At 53.5% G+C, this 25,470-nt stretch overlaps 1 protein-coding gene across 2 annotated transcripts; it reads left to right on the top strand.

The window, feature by feature from the left end:
• Positions 1-10,727: 10,727 nt before the first annotated feature.
• PDLIM4 (PDZ and LIM domain 4) lies at positions 10,728-25,470 on the top strand. Of its 2 annotated transcripts, XM_008014358.3 has the most exons (7): positions 10,728-10,910; positions 15,693-15,844; positions 19,635-19,716; positions 24,063-24,241; positions 24,450-24,613; positions 24,937-25,054; positions 25,163-25,470. In XM_008014358.3, exons 1-7 carry the CDS (start codon positions 10,818-10,820, stop codon positions 25,365-25,367), a joined length of 993 nt encoding a protein of 330 aa, XP_008012549.3. In that variant the 5' UTR covers positions 10,728-10,817; the 3' UTR covers positions 25,368-25,470. The 2 variants fall into 2 exon arrangements, with proteins under 2 accessions (XP_008012549.3, XP_008012548.3); XM_008014357.3 differs by having other exon boundaries at positions 24,450-25,054.

The following is a 25,470-nucleotide window of genomic DNA, read 5'->3' as shown; positions in this document are numbered from 1 at the left end:
TGAAACCCCGTCTCTACTAAAAATACAAAAAATTAGCCAGGTGCGGTGGTGGGCACCTGTAGTCCCAGCTACACGGGAGGCTGAGGCAGGAGAATGGTGTGAACCCGGGAGGCGGAGCTTGCAGTGAGCTGCGATTGCGCCACTGCACTCCAGCCTGGGCGACAGAGCCAGACTCTGTCTCAAAAAAAAAAAAAAAAAAAAAAAAAAAAAAAGAATCACCATTTATTTCTTACCAGGAATAATGCAAGACAGAAAACAATAACATTATAGGAATTATATATTAAATATTAAATAATCTATGAGAAAAAAAGCAACCTAGTATTCTATATCCTGAGAAGTTATCTTTAAAAGGGAATGAGAGGCTGGGCATGGTGGAGCAGACCTGCAATCCCAGCACTTTGGGAGCCTGAGGCGGGTGGAACAGCTGAGGTCAGGAGTTCGAGACAAGTCTGGCCAACATGGCAAAACCCCGTCTCTACTAAAAATACAAAAATTAGCTGGGCGTGGTGGCAGGTGCCTGTAATCCCAGCTACTCGGGAGGCTGAGGCATGAAAATCGCTTGAACTCAGGAGTTGGAGGTTGCAGTGAGCCAAGATCATGCCACTGCACTCCAGGCTGGAGGATAGAGCAAGGCTCCATTTCAAAAATAAAAAATAAAAATAAAAAAGGGGGCCGGGGTGGGGAACGAACAGTAAAGATACTTTGGGATTTTAAAAAAATGCAGACAGAATTCATCACCAGTCCGTCTGTACTACTGGAAATGTTAAAGGAAGTTCTTTTATTTTTTTTCTGCAGACGAAGTCTTGCTCTGTTGCCCAGGCTGGAGTGTAATGGCACGATCTCGGCTCACTGCAACCTCTGCCTCCTGGGTTCAAGCAATTCTCCTGCCTCAGCCTCCTGAGGAGCTGGGACTACAGGCGCACACCACCATGCCCGGCTAATTTTTTGTATTTTAGTAGAGACAGGGTTTTACCATTGTTGCCCAGGCTGATCTCGAAATCCTGAGCTCAGGCAATCCGCCTGTCTCGGCTTCCCAAAGTGCTAGGATTACAGGTGTGAGCCACCATGCCTGGCCTAAAGGAAGTTCTTAAGGCTGAAGGGAAATAAGCCATTTCTCTGCTGAGATGGCTCTTTGATACCTGTTGGAAATTCAGCTCTAAACAAAAGAACAAGTACTACCAGTAAACCTAACAAGTAAATAGAAAATAGGTTTTCTTGTTTTTTAAATTACTTAAAAGACAATTGACTGTTTAAAGCAAAAATAATGATTATTTGTTATGGAGTTTGTAGCAGATACAGAGGTAAACACATAACAACATTAGCAAAAAAGAAGGGAGAAGTAAATGGAAGTGTATTATTGTAAGGTTCTTACATAAGAAGCAGTATTTGTCCTTCTGTTGTCTTTGTTTTCCTTTTTATTATCCTCATTTTTCTAATTAAAAACTCAGTAAAATTTATTTATATGAAATTAAAACACTGTACAAATATATAACTTAGAGAAAGTAAATGTCCCAAAATACCATCCCCAGAAATAAAAACTACCAACAGTTTGCCACATATTTCTCTGATTTTTGAAATCCATATGTAACAGGAAAACATATTTCAAGTATTTATCTTCATGAAAGAGATATTTCTCACCTCAAGTGTCTCAGTCTGCTTTAAGTTACTGTAACAGAATACCAGTAGCTGAGTAATTTATAAAGAAAAGAAATTTATTTTTCAAAATTCTGGAGGCTGAGAAGTCCAATACCAAGGTGCCAGCATCTTTCGAGGGCCTTCTTGCTGCATTATCCCATGGCAGAAGGCTAGAGGGTGAGAGAGACAAAGGGGGGCCGAGTTCCTCCTTCACAAGGACACATTCCCACAATAACAAACCCACCCCTGTTGGCATTAATCCATTGAGGGCAGAGCCCACATGACCTTATCACCTCGTAAGATCTCACCTATCAACACTGTTGCATTGTAGATTAAGTTTCCAACACATGAACTTTGGGGGACACATTCTAACCATAGCACCATGATTATAAAAATATTAATCAATATTTTTTTTTACCAGTCCTTTCTTTAGTTTAAGCATATGAGTAGTTTATAAAAGCATTCACATTGGGAAAATTAAAATATATAGATCATGAATCCATTTGGGATTTACTTTATAATGTGGGAAATTATATAGCATATAGAATTATAGCCTTTATTTTTTATGCATAATAATAAATGATCCCAACATGAGTTATTGAGTAAACTACCTTTTACTCCCTGGATTAAAATGTTTTCTTTATCTCATGCTATGGACTCTCTTTTGTTCCACTAATGTATTTGTCTTTTCCTATGCTGCTATCACACTCTTAATTATTTTAGCTCTATTGCATACTTTGATACTTATAGGGCAAATCTTACTTTATTAGTCTCTTAATCCAGTATTTGTGGGGTTTTTTCATACTTACTTTTCAGCTGATCCTTAGAATCATCTTGTCAATTCCTCCCACCCAAATGAATTTTGCTTGGAATTGCACTGAATTTACTAATAAATTTAAAATATTGAGTTTTCTAGAAACATGACATATGCCTGCATTCCTTTTGTCTTCTTTTAAATCTATCCTAGATCAAAGTTTCTTTTTTTTTTTTTTTTTTGAGACGGAGTCTCGCTCTGTCACCCAGGCTGGAGTGCAGTGGCCGGATCTCAGCTCACTGCAAGCTTTGCCTCCCGGGTTCACGCCATTCTCCTGCCTCAGCCTCCGGAGCAGCTGGGACTACAGGCGCCCGCCACCTCGCCCGGCTAGTTTTTTGTATTTTTTTAGTAGAGACGGGGTTTCACCGGGTTAGCCAGGATGGTCTCGATCTCCTGACCTCGTGATCCGCCCGTCTCGGCCTCCCAAAGTGCTGGGATTACAGGCGTGAGCCACCGCGCCCGGCCGATCAAAGTTTCTAGGCCGTTTGTTTTCACTCACTAGGATAAGAAAAAGGAAATAAAAAAGAAAAAAGTTTATAGGCTTTTGACGTACTCAAAATTCATTTCTAGATATTTTTAATGTTTCACTATTATTGTGAATAATAAATTGTTTTCATCACATTTTCCAATCAGTTGTGACTTAGTACTCTTAAAAGCTATTAAAATCTATATACATATATGAATTTATTCTACTCTGCTCCATCCTACTGGATTTACCCACCGGTCATAATCATTTTTCAATTGATTCTCTTGGATATTACAAAGGGAAAATCATAATATCTGCAAATAATGATCATTTTGACTCTTTCTATTACTTACTTCCTTTACTTCTCCCTTATTTCTTCTTTTCACCCTATTGTCCTGGTTAGCACTTCCAGAGCAACGCTGAGCAACAGTAGTGAAGAGGACATTGGATTCTCCCATTAATATAACTTTCTAGACTGTTAAATCTAATGCTGGCTTTTGGTTTTTGTATCTGTTCTTTAAAATGTTAAGAACATTTCCTCTCTTCATGGTTTTCTAACATTTTTCGTGTGAATGGCTGATGAAATTTATCAATGCCTTTTGAGATAATTACAAGATTCCTTTCTTCATTTTAATCTAATGTATTAATCATTAGATTTTATATTAAATCAAGCTTGCAATTTGAAAAAGAATTCCCAAGGTGGTAATAGGGTTTCAATACACCATGGGAACCAATTTGCTATATTGACAATTTAGAGGGGGCCACCATCTTCTTAAAGGGGATATATTGGTGTTAGGATAACAGATCTTCACAAGGATTGTGGAAGCTCTCCATCTCTCTCTGGCTCTGGAACACCATGGTTCTCTGAGAGAGAATGCTTGTGCACCTTCTCTGGGCCAACAATGCTTCATGCTTGAATGCCCAATGTCACAGCTCTCCATGGTCAGCTTTTCTTAATCCTAGACACAGCTACTTCTCAGGGACTGCTGGTCCTAGAGCGTTAGGTGGGGCCTTTTCCAACACTGTGCACTTCAAGCCCAGATCCGCCATTTTCTCTTCATCTTCCCTGTGATGAGACAGCTTCTTGTTTAACTCTCCACACATAGAAGCTCTCATTATACATTCTCTTAGAGCTCCTGGTTTCTCCTCGAGAAGACACAGCCTCCACTGTTCCTAGGCAAGCCTATCTTCCCATTAATATGGTGATCTCACAGGGGGCAAACAATTTAATCAGGCATCATCTTGGTGGAAGCTCAAGTCCTGTGAATGCTCTTACCATTGCGGGTGGCTATAAGAGATGGAGGGTGTGAGGATTTCAGCCCCACTCCCACTGAAAGCTCTGCCTCCAACTCCGCACTGCTGATCCTGGATCTACACAGCTACGGACCTAGCCTTGGGAGGGGAAGTGAAAAAGAATTTTGATTGTCTTAGAAGCCAAGAAAATACCCACCCAGGACATTAGGCTGACTCATGGGCCCTGCTCCAATCCATTCTCTCGAGAGCCTCCAGCAACCTCAGCCCAGCTTCACCCTCACAGGCCTGGATCTGGCTCTTCCGACTTTAATCCCTGTGGCCCCCTGCACCTGGATTCCCAGACCTCTGGGCCAGCTGGCAACTACTGGACTCAGTGACATGGCTCTGCCTGACTCTCCCAGCAACACAGGCGGCCAGGCTCACACCAGGTGGCCACAGCTGGCATCCTATGGCCAGGCCCGGAGGTGAGGTCAGCCTGAACAGTCCCCGCCAGCCTGTGACTCAGTCACCACTGGGCAGTGCTGGGCACCATGGGGCAGGGCACTTCACCAAGACCAATCAGTGACTAAAGGAGTTGGCACTGTAGGGGAGAGGGCCAATTGTAAGAGATAGAAAGGATGGGCAGGGAGGATAGGCTAGCGGCAGACCTATGCTAGCCAGACTCCTGAGGAGAGCTTCGCCACCTCTGCCAATCTGAATCACAGCCCCCGTGGCCCCTCAGGATCAAGAGACAGAGGCCTAATCTATACCAGTAAGAAAACCATGGGCATCAGGAGTTATGGGGGTCCCTCCTGAGACGAAGAACCAGGAAGACTGGACTTTAAATCTTTGAAGTTATTCCCAAATGAGGCTATCCACCATTTTAAATGTGTATTATAAAGACTTAAAGCCTGGCACAGTGGCTCACGCCTATAATCCCAGCATTTTGGGAGGCCGAGGTGGTTGGATTGCTTGAGCCCAGGAATTCGAGACCAGCCTGGGCAACATAGTGAGACCCCATCTCTTTTTAAAAGATAATAAATAAATAAGTAAATAAATAGATAAATAAATAAATAAAACTTAATAGTTTAACACTCAGGCCTAAAACAGTGCCTGACACATAGGCTTTCAAAAATATCTGATGAATAAATAAACAAAGCAGAAGTAACAAATACCATAATTCTTGAAACACTATTCTCACGTTTCTTCCTTTTTTATTTTACTGGGAACCTAGAAATATGAAAGTGTTCCAAGCTCATTCTAGCTGGTATTTAAAAAAAAAAAAAAAAAGGATAGGAGGAAGAAATATGGAAGTAGTGTGGGCCTCTCCTGCCCTCTGAGTAGCCCTGGATGTCAGTTCTAGTGGTCAAAAAGAGAAGGAGGGGCCTCAGGCCAGAGACCAGACTGTCCTGGCCAGGTCACTGCTAAATTGGAGTGTGAGTGTCTGTGGATGTGTGCGCTGGGGCAGGGCTAAAGCTGGGCCATGAGTCCAGGTCCCAGCTGACAGATGAGTGACAGTGTATGTTTGGGGAGCCCCAGTAACTGAATTTCTGGGCTGCATCTATGTCCGTCTCCTTCTTGTCATCCCTGCACTTTTGCTTGAGCCTTACCTGCACCTCATAGCAGTGTCTCTCTCTCCCGGGCTGAGAAGGAAAGGGTTTTACACCCCTGCTTTTGTCCAGGCACAGTGATGGTCAGGCCATGACCAAGACATTCTACGTCCAGGGCGTAGAATGAGCACACAGTACAGTTACTCCGCGATCCCTCTGCTGCTCCGCCTGGAGGAGCTGGTTTGCAAATGGAGGCCTTTTCTCCTCACAGACACCAAGAGGCGAGGCTAAGGGAAGACTCCAGCTGTCAGGAGAAACTGGAAACCTGAATACACCTGGTTTGGGCCTCTATTTATGGACTACAGGTAGACTTGGGACATCTGATGCTGGGGGAGACTGGGGGATGGCAGGCAGCCTGCCCGAATCCTCTGGCCTGAATGAGAAGTGGGAGGGGTGAAAAGATGGGGGTCTCCTTGAGGCAGGGGTGAGGCTGCTTTTGCAAGCTGCCTTCCTGAGGCCCCAGTTGCACAAGGCTCCATCACATGGGCCTTGCTGCCACCACAAACAGCCTGTTCTGTCACTTCCCTGCTGGGGCTGGGCTGAGCCGCCTCTGGCTCTCCCACCTGTCAGCTACCTCCCCACCCCCCTCATCCCCCCACCCTTGCCACCGTGCGAGATGCCACTCCTCCCAATACCCTTCTACACCCAGGCCTCAGGGCCGGTGCCTCTCTGGGCCCAGCTAGGTAAACCTGTCCCTGCCCTGCTGCCTGGCAGCCCCTTTGTTGGGTCCCAGAGCAGACTGGTTTTCTCTGTGAAAACAGAGACAGAGCAGGTCTGACAGGGGTGCTGATGGGGACTGCAGGTCCGGCTGAGACACATCTGTCCCTGGGGCAAGGCACATGGCACAAAGGCACCAACACAGGCTCTAAAACTCCAGACCTACCACTTGAAACTGTGTGAGCGTGTGGTGGTCACACACCTCCCCCAGGATCAGTTTGCTGAAGAGAGCTGGTTCTGCTCTTGTATCCGCCCTGGAATCTGGCTCAGAGCCAGTAACTGGGTCCCAGCTGGCAGAGTCAGCTTTGTCCCTGTTTGGATCCTTGGGGACTGACGCCCTCTGGAGCCTCCAGCATCTCAGCCCCTACCTAGAGAGGTGTGGCAGCTTGGAGAATCCCCACCACACCCCCAGGTTAGTTGACCACATCTGGGCTGGACATATAGCAGGCACTCAACAAGTGTTTGTTAAAGGATTGAATGGCACAGAACTAGAGCTGGGAAACGCCCTGTGCCACAGGCATGCCCTCCACTTTGTGTTCTGCTGAACCGACCACAGCTCCAAGACCAGTTTTGTTGCCTCCTGACTGAGTCCTGTCCTTCCAGGATATGCTGGGCATCAGCTCTCAGCTCACCTCACAGGCTGTACTGTCCCAGACCTTCCTTTTGGATGTTGCCTGGTACCCATGCCCCTGGTTGCCTCTACCCCTTGCAGAGCCCCTGACCCCTGCCTACGGTGGGCCTGCCTTAACTTCCTGTAACTTTAAGGCACAGTTCCAACTCTGCAGGAGACCCACACTGCCCCTCTATCCAGCTCTGCCCACCACAGACTGCTTCCTCTCCACCATTCGGGTTCCTGGCCTTGACCAGCAGGCTTCTAGGAGAGAGGACACCTGGGTGGAGCTGGACCAGACAGGTCACACTGAAATGGGAGCATCTAAAGTTCTCTCTGGCTGTTTGCTGAGGCCCTGGAGTGGTCAGTACTGTGGACTGGGCATTCCAGGAAGAAAGAACTCCCAAGCAAGGCTTTAGATTCCCTTGGAATCCAGGCTCTTGGCTGGGGAGAGGCGGCTGGGCCTCAAAGAGCTGAGCCGGAATGGAGCAGACTCTACCTAGAGACCTGAGGCCACTAGACCAGGGAGGAGCAGGTCAGCAGCTGAGCTCTCTGGCTAGCCCCCACGGCCTCACAGGAAGGTATCCTCAAATATGGGCTGCCCCATGACTCCACGCCACCTCCCCACTCAGGGCTACATCAATTCTGGGCACTCTCCTGGATTGTCCTCCAGGTTGACCTCGCCCTTAGCCTGAGGTTGTTCTTGTCCAAATCCTTCCCTCTCATTCTAGGCTCAGGCCCAACGACATTCCCAAGGTTGTCTGCTCTTGCTGGAGCCTGCCAACCCTGCCTGCCCACTGAAGAAAGAGCACCATGACTTCTCCTGACCTTGGACAGACCTGGCTGCATACAGAAGGCCTGGGCATCATGCCCTGAGCCACTGGGTGTGGCCTTGAAGGCAGCAGAAGCAGAATTCTTCACCTTCCTAAGCCCCCTCATGCCCTCCCTGCCTCCCTCTGGGTCATGTCCAAAGGGCAAGCTAAGATAATAATTCCTGTAACTGTGGTGTTGTTAACAGCAAATGTTTTTTAATGCCTTCTGTGTGCCAAGTTCTCTGCGTGGTGCTGGAAAGACATAAATAAATAAGACGGACACAGCCCCTGCCCTTATGGATGACGCCTGGACCCAGCCCTGAGCACTCAATACATATTTATGCAGAGAAGAAGAATGCATGAAATAAACAGTCTGGTTATTCCCAGCAGCACAGACACCTGATGGATGTGCAGTAAATACGTGAAGGCCACCAGGGCAGGGGTGATGTGTGACCTGGCCACTACACATCCCCACCTTGAAGAGGACTTCCAGACCCTGTGACTGCCTTATGACTTGATATTCCAGCACGATAAGGTCTCAGCAATGCAGCAATCTCCCAGGACCAAGGCCATTACAGGGGGAAAGGAAATCTGAGGGCTTCCTTAAAGAACTTTCAGGAGAGTTGGAGAAGCCATAGAATCTGCAGCTTGTCTGACCTGCTGCCTAGAACTCAGTGTACCTTACGAGTGGGTTCACAGTATGGCCCCTATGAAGGGCCACCCCCAAACTCCAGGTACACAACCTGACCTGGCATCTCCCCTGTGGGAAGGCACAGTCAGAAGTAAGCCTCTGATGTTCTCTTAAGTCAGGGATGTCATCATGAACTCATGTGAGGGATGACTGGCCTGGATGCAGATCCTGCATCATTGCAATCTGTCCAGAATGCTGCACGATGAAATGGGGAAGTTTATGGACCAGATTCTAAAAAAGTCATCCAGAGTCCCCACCCCACCTCCACCTCCAACCCTGTGACAGAAGCCTTTGGAGATGGATTACACTGCCCAGAGACTCAGGGGCCAGGAAGGTCATACTCAGAAGGACCACTTCACATTCTCCCGGACAGAAGTAAACCGGTAATGAGGGAATTTCAGGATGGAGGCAAGGAGTGTAGGCAGTCTTCGGGATGCAAAATTGGGGGAAGCAAGCAAAGTATGAAGAGGAGTTTCAGGAATTCACTTTGGGATGCATTGGGCAGAAGCTTCCACAGACCCCTGAGGATCCCTTTCCCCAGCAAAGGTCTGTACGGTTTACATTCACCAGGACTCTTGGAGCAGGCTGACAGGCCTCTGACCACAAGCCATGCTGTACACCAAACCCTTGGGACTGCCAGTGATAAGGGATGGCTGCCCCCCACTCTCTACCCCATTTAGTAGGATTTAAGTCCTGGGAAACTTCTGGCCTACAGATATCAGAGAGACCATGCAGTGACCAGCTCTCCTGCTGGCCCTTCCACCTTTCTCCACTTGTGGTCTAAGTCTGCATGGGGCTGAGCAGAAACCTCCTCCACGACAAAGTGATGGAGAACAGCACAGTGGTTGGTGCTCTAATGGATTCAGACGTGCGCCCACACACACACACCCCAAATGCACTCCCATATACACCCTGCTACCACACACCACTTGTTTCTTTCCCAGTGAAGAGATAGCAGCATCTTGCCTCCCACGGAGGCACCCACATTCTACCCTGAAGGGCCACTCCCTTCCTTGGACTGCCCTAGATTTGTGCCTCTCAAGCAGTTCTCCTTTTTGGGGGTTGTCAGAGACCCAGCGGACTCATTTCATCCCACCACCTGTGAGGAGCCCAAGAGCAGGGTCCTTATCACAGCTTGGCTAAAAGGACACATAAGGTTAAGGATCTGGGCTAAATGAGAGGCCTCCACAGGGTCTGGAAAAGTAAATGGTGTCTCCCTGATGTAGCCAGACAGAAGGGCCCGGAGAACCGGAGGGAGGTCAGTGGGGCCATGGTATCTGCATTGGCTGTTCAAGTACATCCCCAGAGGATAATGGTTGGGAATGGAGAGAAGACCTTGGAGAGAGAAGGGCCCAAAGTGAAGAGCTGCATATATTTCTTCCCTTCACACTGCACAGCCAGGACCCCAGCCGCTGCAGCTGCTCCTTTCTCAGGAGACCTGGGGAAACAAAGCTCCTGGCAAAGGACGAGGGGAGGGGGCTGTGCAGACAGGGAGGTGGCCTTCGAGGAGCCTGCAAGCAGCAAGAGAAGGCCTGAGTGTCCTGGGGAAGCAGGGACACCTTGCTTCCAGATACAAGTCAGGGACCACCTCTTCCAGGAAGCCTTACTGGCCTCCACAAACTAGTCTGAGGACCTTTCTGTGCCCACTCCCATGCTTGGTGCTGCCTGCTGTCGTCTTGGGTCTGCGTCCCTGGCCCAGTGCTGCTCAGGCCCCTGGTTCAGAGGGTTCTTGGTTCAGAGGGCTTCTCACACGGGAGGATAGGCCGTGGGTTTGCCAGTCGGGCCCATGAGGAGGTATCTGAGCTGGGCGCAGCCCCATCCCCCAAGTGGGCCCTCCATCCCTCCTCCGGCTGGAGCACCTTCCCTAAAAGCGACTTCAAAGGGCCAGTGTCGACAGCCGGGTTTGGGTCCGCGGACCGCAAATTCGAGGACCGAGCAGGATCCAGGCCGTCGGGGCCGTCCGAACTCGGGGGTCTCAGAGCTGGGCTGGGGTGCCGGGTTGCAGGCAGCCGAGGCTGAGGGCGGATCCTCAGAGCCCCCCGAAGTGGGAGGGTCGGGCCGGCCGCGGGGCCAATCCGGGCGCGCAGGGAGCGGGGGCGGGGGCTGGGACAAGGGGGACCGGGGCGGGCTGGCCGGGGGCGGGGCGCGGCGTCCAGGCGGCGGCGGCGGCGGCGGCGGCGGCGGTTCCTCAGAGTCCGGTTCAAGCTCCGGCTGCGGCTCCGGCCCGCGATGCCCCATTCCGTGACCCTGCGCGGGCCTTCGCCCTGGGGCTTCCGCCTGGTGGGCGGCCGGGACTTCAGCGCGCCCCTCACCATCTCGCGGGTGAGTCTGGCGGCTGCGTGGCGGCAGGGCGGTCCCGGGTCTGAGACTCGGTCCTCGCGGTCCGCCCGGGACCCAGATCCCCGATGTATCCGAGGCTTGAAGGCGGAGGGTGGGCCTGGGTGCCCTGCATGCTGTAGAGGCGGCTTCCAGGCAGGGCAGGCAGCCGCAGCCGCCCTCCTCCCACGCTGGGCCTGTCTGCCAGATCCCGCGGAGAATCTCCCAAGAGTTCACGCACCGGCCTCCCCGATGGCCTCATCTGGGGGAGCCACTGTGGACCCGGGAAGGACCCGCGGAGATGGGCCAGGGGTCTAGACAGCTCTACAGAGGCCCAGAAACTTTTCACTCACCCCTGCCTGGAGATCTGGGGCAAAATGATTTAGAACCCCCCCTTCCCCTATCAGGGGTCCCTGCTGGCAGAGCTGGGTGACCCAGGGAGGTCTGGGGTCCTCGCTGAATCTGAGAAGAGAAAGGGCCATCCACTTCCCACTTTGGGCATGAGTCAGTCTCTCATTCATGACCTCAGTCACCCTAAGGGGAAGTGACCAGGAGGAATTCTGGCTTCCAGGGGAAAGGGAGACTTGACTGTGAGGTTGTGAGACCCCTCCCCACAAGATGACACAAAGCCAGGGGTCAGGACAGCCTCAGGCCTGTTCCTCAAGTTTCCCAGGGCCCTGCCTTGCCCACGGAGAAGGAAAAGGAGCGGGCACAGCCCTGGAGCCCGGCTACTCTGAGTATAGAGGAGTGGAGGAGGTGACTCAGGCCCTGTTCAAGGGGGTGCCTGTCTAGGGGAGACAGGATCCTGGCCCAGCCTTGATGTCCTCGTGTCTGGAGGGCCAAAAGAGAGGACTCAGACCCTGCCCTTGGGGGGCCCCAGCCTAAGGGACAGAAGAGGAGAGAACCCAGGCCCTGCCCTTGGCGGCTCTCAGTCTGGAAGGAGCAGAGGAGATGACCTGAAACCATCTGACGGCCATCCCTTGCTCCCACACAGGCTCATCTTGTCTTTGGGGGCCTGTGTCAGAGGCACAGAGAAGCACCTTCCCCCACCCTACTGCCACCTCTTGCCGTGGGAGCTGGGCCAAGCCGGCTGGGCTTTCAGAGACTTCTCTCCAGTTCTTGGGAGGGGGTGGGCACCAGGTGGAGCATGGAATCATGGAGTCCCGTTTCTGGGGGCCAGGGTGACAGGCAGGCCCAGCTGTCCTAGGAGGCTTCCCACATCTGCCCTCACTGCCAGGTCCCTGGGGCTGAGTGAGGTGGGCCTTCAACACATCCCAGAGCCTTTCATCTCCCTCTTTCCTATTGGATTTCTGCTGTGTGTGTGTGTGTGTGCAAGCCTGTGTCTGCTTGTGTGTGTCATGCTGTGTGTCCGCTGAGGGGGCTGGTGGGGGCACTAAGCAGGCTGGCCAGGCACCCTGGGCGTGAGGCCGCTGACAGGCTCAGTGGCGGCGGCTGACGGCTGCAGGCGGCAGGGAGCTGAGACATCTGTTGCCCACGCGGCTGCCTGCCCCCGGAGGAAAGGCCTCCACACGTCACAGCCGTCACAGCCTCGGCTGGGGCAGCAGCAGCAGCAACGGCCTTGTTTGGAGCTGATTGGGGATGCAGGCCCCAGGCAGGCAGGCAGTCTGGGAGAAGGTTTGCCAGGAAGAGCCTCCCTTGTCCCCCAGAGTCACGCAGCAGCAGCTCAGGCCCTAGGAGCCAGGATGGCTGAGGTTGGGTTTGGGTGGGATCTGGGGAGATTTACAGTGCTGGGGAGGCACAGGCCACAGCTTGCCTAGCAGGTACCTCCGGGGCAGGTCTACAGGGACTGAAGATATGTGGGAGTGTCTTCACCAAGGGGGCTCAAGATCCAGCCCCTCCCTTGCTTCCAGGACTTCCCCTACCCAGAACCCAATAGGGAGGGACAGCCTCACGCAGACAGGGAGGAGGCTGTCAGCTTGGCAGGGCTGGGGGCTTGCAATCTCAGCCGATGAAGCCTCGGGGAGTCCCAAGAACATCATCTGGGGCTCCTTCCCCACAACCTATAATGATGGCTGGCCTTGGCCAAGCATCCAGGGTGTCCAGGGTGTGCCAGGCCCCACCCTAGTGCATGTTGTTAACAGCTCCCTCCAGTCCCTGGAATGAGCACCACCTTATGTCCAGCCTCCTGTGGGGGCTTTACACGCTCTGATTTTCTCAAGTAGTCCTTACAACAGCTTTTAGAAGTAAGTACTCCCTCTGGCATTACATAGATGGAGACCCAGGCACAGAGAGGCTAATGTAATCGACCCAGAGAAGCAGAGTGGAGACAAGAGGAATCCAGGCAGTTGAGTTTGCTGTGACTGTGTGGGACAATGTGGCACCTGGTTCTGACTTGGACTCCTAGCCCACCACAACATCTAGACTGGGCGGATCAGGGGCTGGGAATGCAGCCATTACCGGTGAGGGGCTGATTCATGCCCTCACCGCCCACCTCACTTCACTGTTCCTGTCTCTGTTCCTTCTTTCTGTTTATCCTGTGCTTAGGAGCTAGAGGGATCGGCCTGAATTCCACTCTGTCCTGTGACTTCCCTGCTTAGAGCCCTCCATGGTTCCCAACCACCCAGGAGAAATGCCAGCTGCCCACCCGGGTATACAAGACTCTGCAAGATCTGTTCCCTGCCTGTTCTCTGACTTCATCTCTTCCACTCTCCCCTCATTCATGATGCTCAGGCCATACAACCTTCCTTCTACTTTCTCTCCAGATGTGCCATTATACATGCTGGTCCTTCTGCCTGGAACACTATCTCTCCCTCAGATACCCTCTTTTCCCTTACCCCTTTTGGAAGAAAAGTACAGGTGTTAAAAGCGTAGTTTTAAATTTGGAACCGGGTGGCCTGGATTGAAATCTTGATTCAATCTTTTATCAGTTAACTATCCTTCTGTACTTCTCTGGACCTCCATTTCCTGATCTAGGAAATGGGCTTGCCTTCAGGATTAATGAGATAATGCATGTAAAGGTGGCTGGGAGAGTCACAATTTCTTGGCCTCACGCCCTCTCTGACCAGAACTCCCCTAGCTCAATAGAGCTGGCAGCATCCCAGCCACCCCTGCTTTCAAGAAACTTCCTCCGCCCACAGAAGCCTGAATGCACCCCTTGTGCTGCCTGAGTCATCCTGCCGCAGTTAGCCGCCCCCTGAAGAAAGACTCCTCCCCAGTGTGGGGACTAAGGCATGGCACCCCTCCCCCAGGCTTCTCTTTCTTCCTCTGTAAAATAGGGATGAGAACAGCCTCTGCCTCACCAGGTGGTTGAGGGCTTGCTGTGAGCTAGTTATGGGTAAAGCATAGAGCCCAGGCCCTGGCACAAGGCAGGTATCCATGAAGGGGAAGAGGCGGAGGAGGGCATTGAGGGGAGGGTGGGATGGTGCCAAGTGGGTGTCTCCCCCAGGATGACAGGCTTGCACAGGTGCCCGGGCCCTACAAGTGAACCTTCATGATTGCCTGGTTGGCTGAGAGTGTCATGCTTCAGAAGAACGTTTCCTTGAAGCAGCCTACTTCAGGGCAGGCCAGCTTGGGCAGTGCCAACACCAAGTCTCCAGCCAAGGAGCTGCCAGCACCTCAGCTTTGTCCACTCACTACTGAGACCTAGCTGAACTGAGCCTAGCTGGGCTTCCAGGAGTTCCCACCAGTAGGAGCTCCCACCCAAAAGAACGAGGTCACTGGCAGCTTTTGAACCAGTTGGGCACTGGCTGGAGAGGCTGGGTAAGAAATCTATTTCTAAAGGCTATGTTGGGGCCAAGGCAGGGTGAGGGGTGCTCCACTGCCTGGATTCCCCTGGGTTGCTTACTTGGGTATCTCTGCGAGTCTAACTCCACTCCCCATCCTAGCTTTCTTCCGTTGACCAGCATTGTAAGAGCTTCCAAGTGTGAACACTGCTTGACCCTGAGAGGTCAGTAGTGGCACTGAGGTAGCCTGAGTTCCTGTCCTGCAGGGGAAGTAGAGCTAGAATTCTGACCCCCAAGTGCAGGCTGGCAGCTGCAACTGGATGGCCCTGGACTTGCCCAGGGAGGTGATGTTCAGACCTTCCCATTTTAATTACAATGAAGTATTAACATGAACAATGTAGGGGGAAAGGTGGTTATGGGAGCACACAGGGTAGTGAGATCCCAGAGAGGCTCCCAGAGGAAGTGGCCTCTATGCTGAGATCTGAAGGATGAGGATGTGGGAGTCAAAGGAATGTTCCAGGTAGAGGGAACAGCTTTTGCAGAAGTGTGGAGGTGACTGACATATGGTGCCTCTGAACACCCCATAGACATTCACATGGTCTGGACAGAGTATGGGTGTGGAGGTGGGGATGAGAGTTGAGATCAAGTAAGTAGGAAGGCAAGATCACTAAGGGTTTGAATGTTAGGCCAAGGGGTATGGTCTGTCTGGGTGGGGCCTTGTCTGTGTAGGGTATCTGTGACACATCCATGCTCTGTATGTATCTGTGAGCACATATGTCTCCATGTGTCTCTGTGGCCCCTGCATGTCCTTGGGAACACATGCAGGCTGCAAGAACAACATCCACTTGTCCCAGCCCAGAGGAAGCCCTTCTCATATATCCTCATGCCCTGCCAAGCCTCCAGGTGCTGGAGTTGGAGGTGTTTCCAGCAAGGCTTCAGCCAGGCTACATGGGGACCTCAACCAGCCTCTCGGCTTGCCCATCCACAGGCCATGCTGGGAGCAGGCCACACTGGCTAGGTTCTGAGGTTGGAGGAGGCCTAGAATAGAGCTTGCGGCAAGGCCACATCATGACTGTGCCCAGCCATCTGGCTTGTCTGCCCGCAGGTCCATGCTGGCAGCAAGGCTGCATTGGCTGCCCTGTGTCCAGGAGACCTGATCCAGGCCATCAATGGTGAGAGCACAGAGCTCATGACACACCTGGAGGCACAGAACCGCATCAAGGGCTGCCACGATCACCTCACGCTGTCTGTGAGCAGGTATGCACAGGTGGGCTGGGCTGGGAGGATGGCGGGACGAGGTGGGCAGTTATGGGCAGCCAGCATCTTGGGTGAGCGCAGCTTCACACAGCTCAGCTCCTGGGCACCCCATCCAGGAAGAGTCCCAAGGAGTAGTACTTTCATGGGGGCCTGGCAGACACTGTTTAGAGCTGTAGCTTAAGAAGGGAAGAAATCCCCTTTTAACTTAGACTAGAAGTGTGTTGGGGCACTTACGTCAAGTGTTGCAGGCAACTGAAATAGGACCTTGAATAGTCTCTGGGACATTTGTTTCAGTCCTTTCCCCTCCCCTGAGTGACCAGTGTGATGACCATTTCAAAATAGTTTCTTGTGCAACACCTCATTTAACCCTCATTTACCAACTTAAAAAAGGTAAAACCTAGTGTAGTCCCCACTTCACAGATGAGACAAGTGAGGCTCAGAAAGGTTAGAAGGTGCTTAAAGTCACATAGAGAGGGAGTGGGGTAGCAAAATTTGACCTCAGGGCTCTCTCCTAAGACTACAGACCCTTTACTTGGCTGCTGACCACTCCTACCAGCCCCACAGCTGCCCTGCCACAGCTGTCCCCACCGTGGCCCACACTCTGCCCTGGTTAAATATGGATTTGGGAAAAGTTCGTGCTATGGACTGTGTAATGCTGTGCAGCCGATCAAGAAGGGAGGACGGGGGGTTGCCAAGCCCCATCTGTGCCCCATAAATGGTCCTGGGATGGAAGGTCCACTGAGGGTGGGGGTGGGGGGACCCAGCCTTGGTCAGGTCCTGGGCCTTTACTCTGAAAAGCAGTTGGCCTAAGCCTGGCTGAGTGGGATCTCCCCACTCCCCTGCCCACCTCAATCCACAGAAGTCAGGCATAACTTATCAACTCTGCCATGTTCACTGCTGATGGGGACTTCCATGACCACCTGTGGAAGTGTGTGGGCAAAGCCTCGCCAAACCACAACACAGCTAACCATGCCTCTGAGCTGACAGGGTGGGAGGTGAGCCATTGGCTTGGAGCCATTAAACATAGTAGAAAGGCCTGTGAGGTCGCCCCTGTTTGTGGTTGGCCCATGGCCAGATCGGGGTTGGGGTCAGGACCCCTGGCTGTGCCCGTGGCACTCAGTGGGCCCAGCTGCAAGTCCAGGACCTTGTATGCTCTACCTGGCACATGGTGAGGATGCTCCATCTTTGGAGTTCAGCAAAGCTGGTCCTCATCCAGCCTCTGGAGCCTTAGGTGCCCAGATGACCTCTATGAGCCCGGGTTTCCTTTCTCATAAATGGATCACATTCATCACCCTCCTCCAGACTGAGATACAGGCTGGATGGGGGAAATGTCAGCACTGCTCTGCCCATGAGTGGCCTCTGAAGCCTCCCCGGCTTGGCTGGGATCCTGGCCTCTGACTCACCTCCAGCCTTGTCTCTGTGTAACTGAACAAGGGCAGCCCTAGTGGTAGTGGAGTAGTGGAGAGGAGTGCCTCAGAGGGGGCCTGAGTCAGGAGCTTCCCAGAGTGTATGATGTCAGGGGAGGGTGGTGGGGTGGAGGTCCCCCTCCTTCTTTCCTTCCTTCCTTCCCCGGTCCTTTGTTCCAAACCAGGCATGGATGGAGCCAGAGGTCCACTGACCTGTTCCACTCTGGGCATTTCAGCCCCAAAATGTCACTGGCCATGGAGCAGATGAGAGCACATTCTCTACTATTACAGAGCTGGGTTGAGAATTAGGCTGTGCTGACACATAAAGTTACCCATAAAAGAGAGAGAGGGAGAGAGAACTCTGCTGTGCTCCAGCAAGTGATTTAATGTCTCGAGCCCATAACTTCCTCAACCAAAAATAGGGACCATCTTGTGATCTGGACACTGAGTGATGATGATGTACCAGGCCTGCTCAGTAAGAAAACCTGAGTCCTACCCTGCAGCCCCCATCTCTAACCCTCATGCATGCAAACTGTGAGGAATCAAGACATGAGGGCCACCTTGACCCTCTGAGCCACCATTTCTTCTACTGGACACTTTCCCACCTGCAAGCTTTCTGACTCTGCTCCCTATCTTGCCTGCTATGCCAGGACCTATGCCTGGGCCCAAAAGACACTCCTCCCCGCCCCTACGACACACACCCACACAGCAAGGGCTCTGCACAGAATCAGCCTGTTGAGTTGGCTGGAGTGAGCTACTCTGTGCTCTCACTCCCACGGTGACCAGCTACCCTACCTGCCCTCTTGTGTACAGCGAGCTCTAATCCCCCCACAGACTTCCCCATAGAATGAAAAGTGTATCAAAGGCCCAGCTTCCCCAATGGGCTTGTTTTGTTTTGAGCCCAAAGCCAGGCATCCAACAATCCAAGCAGAATCACACTTCCTGGGCATGTTCTATAGGTCCAGGACCTTCCTGACATCAACTTCAACACTGAGGCCACTGATGGAGTCCCTGTTGTCCGTCACATGTGGCCCAAGGTACCTTTGCACAGCCTACTCTTTGCCTGTCATTTTGTTTAAAGAGCCCAGACTGTGATGGGGGTTGACGCATGATTAAGCCTTTCATTCTGATCTGATGCATTGGGCCACATTAATGGCTCTGGGTACTTTGTGCCCTTTGACCCTTAGACGTCAGGCTTTTACTGCTCTTCTGGGCAGAGCTTCAGAGAAGTTTAAGGCCAAATAGCCACACAAGATGTCCCAGCTTTATCCAAGAGAAGCTCTGAGTAGGCAGAGGCCACAGTTAAAGCTGTGAGTTAGGGTAGCCACTTGGGAGCCTGCTTGAGGGGGCTAGAGACAGGGACTATGGGGCTGGTGTTGCCCTGAAGTAGCAGAGCTGTAATACTGAAGGCCTGGAGTAGAGAGGTAGCCTCCAAGGGACTAAGGAATGGGCAGAGGCAAGGAAGTACAGAGTGAGTATGGACCATAGGTGTAGACAGATTATTAAAACCCTCAACTGAAGGGGCAGAAGTGGCAGGGGTAAGCTACTATGTCAGTAGTGAGACCTCGAGAAGCCTCAGGAGGCTTCGTTGGGTGAGTTGGAGGACATTATTCCCCTTTGGTCTAACTAGCCTCACTTCACACCCACCCACCAGTCCAGGGTCCATGCCCCTTCCTGGCCTGCCTTTTCACAGGGCTACTGAGTGACAGGGCTGGGCCCTAGGCATGTAGCCTCTCGGCCTGCCTGCCCTGCCTATGGCAGGTTTACGATGTTTTTCTCCCTCCTGAGTGGTGTTTGGCTTTTGGTTTCTATGGCGAAGCAGGAATTTCCTAATGGCCTGTTTCCCATCTGGGCTGGGCAGACTCAGTGATGACTCTGCCGGCAGCAGCAGCAGGAGGAAAGACACACCCCTCGGAGCCTCTATTCCACCTACCCCAGAGCTGATGGATGCCTGACCTCACACCCCCCCAGAGGCATCTACGGATGCCCAGAGGATGAGTGGATAGGCTTCTAGCTGGTCAATGTGTGAGGCCTGACTTGCAGTGCTGTACGCTGGGCCTCTTTGAACTGAGCTTCTGTAGGCCACGAAGAGGGTGGAAGATTAGGGAAGCCACAGGGCTTGTCCTGCAACCACTCCAGGAACAGACCAGAGAGGGACTGGGCAGCTGATGGGGACAGAAGCATATAGCCCTGCCCCAGGAGGATGGCAGCTAGAGTTGTGGCTCATTGCCACAACAGTCACCATTGTGGTACAGGGGAAAGCACTGGAGTGGTGTCCTTCTACCTGCAGGGCACAGCCCAGAGCCCAGCCCCTCTTGATCCTGGCTCCCAGGCATGGTGGCCTCGGTAGGAGACATATCTGACCATCACAATTTCTGCCACAGGCCTGAGGGCAGGAGCTGGCCCAGTGCCCCTGATGACAGCAAAGCTCAAGCACACAGGACCCACATCGACCCTGAGATCCAGGTATGTACAGACACTGCCTGGCCTGGCCTGGCTCAGAGTGAGCCCAAGGCAGAGGGGCCAGCATGCAGGTTCACCTGCACTGAGTGTCCTCAATGGGGCTCTCAGATACCCAAGACAAAGACTGAAGCAGAAATTTTCTCTGGACCATGCCCATACCCCATCCCATGTTCCTCAGATGATGAGCACCTGCGTGGCTCTGTCTCTGCTCCAGGCAATCCTGGATTCTGGACCAAGGTGCCTATGATGTCCAGGAGCTGGGCTAGGCCTTGGTTTGCAGCTACCACACAGCCAGCTGGAGTTCACTGTGGTGCCCAGTAATGCTAGACCATTAAGAAGTCACTGTGCTTGTAGCAGGGGAGGTTGGTGGCAGTCTCAGGCTGTGGAGTGACCTCAGGCTATGGGACACTCCTCTGGGTGCCCTATCCAAGCCTGAAGTTCTCTCCTGATCATCCTGTGGTGCTTCTATCAGAACTCAGGCTGCAGGCCTGTTTGCCCAGTCACCTTTCTGTATGTGATAAGAGTCATATCTCTGGTCCTGTCCTCAAGAATAGTGAGGGGATCAGGCTGTTCTAGGGCCTTGTTTTACCATGGCATGAGTAGCCAAGTGGGGATGGCTGAGGTATCCAGAGCCATCACTGGGACACAGAGTTTGGGCAAGGAGACTGGGATGGTCTGTGATGGAGCCAGAACCATGGGACCCAGCATGTGGGACCATTGCCTCCTGAGCCTACCTTTGTCCACCCTCTCAACATGGAAGAAAAGGGGCCAAGGCAAGGAGAGGCTTCACTGAACCAGAGGGAAGGATGTGCCTCAGCTTCTCCCTCACCATCTACCCCAATCCCATCTTGCTCTATTCCCTACCCTGCCTGGCTGGCATCTCTGAAGCCAGATGCTTACCACCTTCCAGACAGTGCCCATTCTGGCAGGGGAAAGGGACTTAGAAGTTCTGGGCTAGGGGAAGCCAGGGGTCAAAGGAGCCCAGAGTAGTCACATGACTCAGACAAGGAGTCAAAGAGGGCTTCCTGGAGGAAGGGGTATTGAAGCCGAGACCTGAAGGCCTAGGAATGGTAAGGCAGGCAAAGGGGTATAGGGAGAGGAAGTGTGGCCCAGAGGTGAGGTGTTGCACCACAGGTTCAGAGAAAAGAAAGGTCCAGGGGAAGGGAGGGCAAGGTGGGAGGAGTGAGAGGACAGAGGTGAGAGATAAAGTGGTGGGGCAGGACCACAGAAAGGTTCTTGGGCTTCTCTATCCTGGACCTCAGCTGTTCTTACAGGGATCCACGGCCACATCTGTGTCTCAGAAGCTTGCTCTGGTGGCCCTATGGACCCCAGGCCTTAGGGGCAGGGGTACATGTTGGCATAGACAAATGAGCCAGGCTTGCCATGGGCCAGGCAGAGGGGAGCAGCATAGTGCAGGCCCCAAGCTCATGCATGAGGCCCAGCCTCCCTCAGAGGCAGCAGTGCCAGGATGGACATGACGGGGTGGGGAGGGGGTTCAGTCTTCCAGGAGAGGCTCAGGGCCGGTGGGCCTGGGAGGCTGGCGACTGTAGAGCAGCTCCCCCTGCCCCCACACTTATTCTCATTGACTCCCTTGAAGACCAGGCTGCCAGTGGCTCACACTGGAGAAGGAGGGAGTTTCCATAAGCACCAGGGCAGCCCCTCAGCTGCTGCCCCACTTTTGTACTTAAAAGATCATGGACTCCATGGGTGGTGACAAAAACACTCCCACCCTGCCCTTGCAGGGCTGAGTCCTTGCTAACACAGACACAGGGCCCATTGTCCCCATGCTGCTCCCACCCTCTGCCTGAGTGGGGGTGTTGGGGAGGGGGTGGAGCTAGCTGGAGCCATTGAGGAGGAGAAGGAAACTACAGTTGGCCCTAGGACCAGCACAAGGTGCCCTGGCACACATCCCCGAGTGGGATGGGACAGGGCCAGCTGGAACTTCAGGCCCACCTTCCCTATGGGGCCATAGGAGAACCTCCTCCTCTCAGGCCTCTTGTGGGAACACAGGAGGTACTTGGCCTAGCCCAGGGTGGAGGAAGGATGGTGATAAGTCAAGGTTTTCTGGAGGGAGTGGCAATTATGCTGAGAACCAGGTGATAGGGAGAAGCAAGTCAGGTGGAGCAGGCAGTCCTTGCACACTCAGCCTGTCCTCCCCAGACCAGCAGAGAGCTAGAACTGAGCCTCTAGGAGGTGGCACCTGCTCATCTGGACTCAGCGCCTGCCTCCAAGTTGAGTGTCCCAAAGCAGGTAGTTACCCCCATCCTGCTGAAAAATCCACTGAGGCTTCAACAACCAAGTGGGCAGCAGGTTGGTTCTCAGAGCAGAGGAGCATATGGTACGAGGTGCACCACCCACAGAGGGGGAAAATCCAGGACTGGGGCCCCAGGAATTCCCCTGACAGCCATTCATCCAATGAGTATGTGCTTTGTGCCAGGCACTGTGCAATTGTCTTATTTCATCTCCACAAGGAACCTGATATGGAAAGCATCACATTCCCCAGCTCATAGATAAAGAAACAGGTTCAGAGAGGTGAAGTGACTTGCCCAGTTAGGGGATAACCCTGGGACTCAAAATAAAACTGAGGTAGCCATGTGTGTCCTAACCACAGAGTTCAGGCCTAGAGAGGCAACTGCATGGGTGGCCGTGGGAGGGGCAATGGCTCTGTTGCCCTGCAGTGGACCCCTCCACCCTGCTGGGTAGGGGTGAGTGAGGGCCTCCTTCCTCCCAGTCCCAGTCCCTCCAACTCCTCCCTCCCACCAAAACCTCCGCCCAGAGGCCCAGCCCCACCCCCACTGGCCACAGCCCATCTGGTCCCCATTAGAGGCCAGCCCTGCCTGCGTGCCTGCCCGACAGACACATGTGTGAGAGCGCTCAGGTTTCTCAGGGGTTTTTGTTGGGCCTGATGTGAATAAGGGTTTTCCTGTTGCTGCTGCATTGATGGGGGCCACCTGGGCAGCAAGACCCTCCTGTTTGTCTGTTGGGGTGGGGGAAATGGAGGAGGGCCCACCCAACTGCTGGTCTGCCTGTTCCCCAGGTTCCCACCATGCAAAAAGTAGGGGACAATCAGGGCAGAACCCCGCAGGCTCAACTATGCGTCAGAGCTGCCTAAGTCCAAACCAGGGCTCTTCCCACTACGATAGGCATGCTTTCCTGTCCACACTGCGCTCTGTGTGCACACTGTAGAGCAGAGGAGGTTTACATGTCACTCCCAGGCTGAGGCTAAGACCTACCCCATGGCCTGGACTCAGAAGTCATCCTAAAATCATGCTGCTCTGGCTGCTGGCCCAGTCTCAGCCATGGAGGCCACCATGGCCATTCCCAGGGTGACCAGTGCTGACTCCAAGTCTCTGTAACCATGTGCGTGTGGTTAGTTTTATGTAGGAAGATTGGCAGGTGCATATGTGTTGTCCTTATGCATGTGTGTGTGTCTTTAAAACATACTTGCGAGAGTCTGCATGCCCCTGTTTACATTGCTGTGGGTGTGCTCGTGTGCACTTGCAAGCTGGGAACAGCACAGCTCTGGACTCTGCAGGGACAAAGATCCCCAGTCCCCACTCAGACCCACACACACAGAGATACTGCCCTCTCCTCATGGCTGAGGGGGCAGGTTCAGGACACCCCCCAAAATGTTTCAGCCATGGGCACCAGGCTGGCTGTGGGGTAGTGGGGCAGAGAGCCTTGAGCCCTAGCCTGGTCTCTGCCCTTCATCTGCTCTGCCTGCAGAAGGCTACTCATTGTGGCCTGGAAAGCAGGAAATAGGGGACAGGTGTAGGCCCAGAAGGGGCTGACCTGACAATGGCACTCTTGAGCCTCAGCCTGCCCAAAGGGCCTTGGACACATGACAGTCAAGGACCCTTCCTGGCTGTAGGACAAGAGTTACCTTTTTTAGTTCCCAGCCGTGGGCCCACCCAGTACCCGCCGCAGTTCAGGCAGGTGAGAAGGCTTGGCACCAGGGCCACTTCTGCCAGGAGGCCATATACCCTACTGTAGCCACACTGACCTTGGGCTTCTTGGGATAGGCCTGCCCCAGTACTATCCCTTCATGAGTGGTGGTGGGCAGAACCACTGCAGGGCTCACAAGCCCAGGCTGAGTCTCAGCTGCTCAGGTTTTTGTGTCTGACTTTCCAAGGACATTTCTCATTTCTGCAGGGGCAGAACCATTCCCCACGCCCAGTCCTACCCCAGAAATCCCTTCCCTGACTGAGCACCATGGGCCAGAGGTGCCAGAGCAGAGGTAGCCAGCTGGCATCCACCACCTGGCACAGCACAGCAAGGTGGAGGTGGGGTGAACAGGGAATGGCCAGAGGCCAGAAGGTCTCCCAGTGCCTTGGGCCTCTCTCTCATAGGACGGCAGTCCAATAACCAGCAGGCGGCCCTCAGGCACCAGGACTGGGCCAGAAGATGGCAGACCAAGCCTGGGATCTCCATATGGACAACCCCCTCGCTTTCCAGTCCCTCACAATGGCAGCAGCGAGGCCACCCTGCCAGCCCAGATGAGCACCCTGCATGTGTCTCCACCCCCCAGGTAGCACAGAGATGCCTTCGGTGCCATGCCCAGAGCCCATCTTAACCCTTGATCCCTCAAATCTCACCCAGTCCCATCCTGACCCCTGACACTTGATCCTTGGGTCTCAGCTGGTTGCATTCTGACTCATAAGCCTCACCAGACCCAAGTCCACAGAGTGAAGGCTGGAACTGCATCCTTTCCTCCTCTACTTCTTTCTCCCTCCCAGCGCTGACCCAGCCAGAGGCCTCCCACGGAGCCGGGACTGCAGAGTGGACCTGGGCTCCGAGGTGTACAGGATGCTGCGGGAGCCGGCCGAGTCCGTGGCTGCAGAGCCCAAGCAGTCAGGCTCCTTCCGCTACTTGCAGGGCATGCTAGAGGCCGGCGAGGGTGGTAAGACGCCTGCCACCTGTCCCCACTTGCCTTCCCACTCCCTGCAGTGCCCAGGTTGCCCCCTAGCGACCCCACATCCCTCCTCCCAGTCACCTGCCCTCCTCGGTCTCTGCGGCCCGGTCCCACACCCTTGCTACACCCTTGCTACGCCCTCGTTTTGTGATTCCCACTCCACCCCCTGTCGCTGCCCCTCACCCCACGCCCGCCAAACCCATTCCCCAGTCTCGGTGCCGATGGCCCATCCGGCGCCCAACCAAACACCCCGCAGAAATGGAGTTCTGACCTCCTTACCCCGTTCATGCCACCTACGCTCCGGGTTTCAGGGGAGCGGCCCGGGCCTGGCGGACCCCGGAACCTCAAGCCCACGGCCAGCAAGCTGGGCTCTCCGTTGAGCGGCCTGCAGGGGCTGCCCGAGTGCACGCGCTGCGGCCATGGCATCGTGTGAGTACCCGCCCCCGCTGCCCTTCCTGGACCCCAGCCCTCCAGGGCCCTGGATGTGGGCGCAGTCGCGAACCCGTCAGTCACTGGACGCTGTCTTCCCCGCATCAGGGGCACCATCGTCAAGGCGCGGGACAAGCTCTACCATCCCGAGTGCTTCATGTGCAGCGACTGCGGCCTGAACCTCAAGCAGCGTGGTTACTTCTTTCTGGATGAGCGACTTTACTGTGAGAGCCACGCCAAGGCACGCGTGAAGCCGCCCGAGGGCTATGACGTGGTGGCGGTGTACCCCAACGCCAAGGTGGAACTCGTCTGAGCTGGGCCCCTGCTCCCGCCCCTGCTTCTTAAGGTCCCTACTCGGCCGGTGTAAATATGTTTCGCCCTGTCCCTCTAATAAAGTTCCTCTGCTCCACCTTGAA

Source organism: Chlorocebus sabaeus, chromosome 23 (genome assembly GCF_047675955.1).
Source record: "Chlorocebus sabaeus isolate Y175 chromosome 23, mChlSab1.0.hap1, whole genome shotgun sequence".
Lineage (NCBI taxonomy): Eukaryota > Metazoa > Chordata > Mammalia > Primates > Cercopithecidae > Chlorocebus > Chlorocebus sabaeus.
Note: the sequence above shows the minus strand (reverse complement) of the source record. Positions and strands in the feature narration are given on the sequence as shown.

Coding starts and splice junctions, on each gene's coding strand:
- PDLIM4 (XM_008014357.3), top strand. CDS start 10,818: ATGCCCCATTCCGTGACCCTGCGCGGGCCTTCGCCCTGGGGCTTCCGC. Junction 10,911..15,692: donor CGCCCCTCACCATCTCGCGG/GTGAGTCTGGCG, acceptor GTCTGCCCGCAG/GTCCATGCTGGCAGCAAGGC. Junction 15,845..19,634: donor CTCACGCTGTCTGTGAGCAG/GTATGCACAGGT, acceptor TTTCTGCCACAG/GCCTGAGGGCAGGAGCTGGC.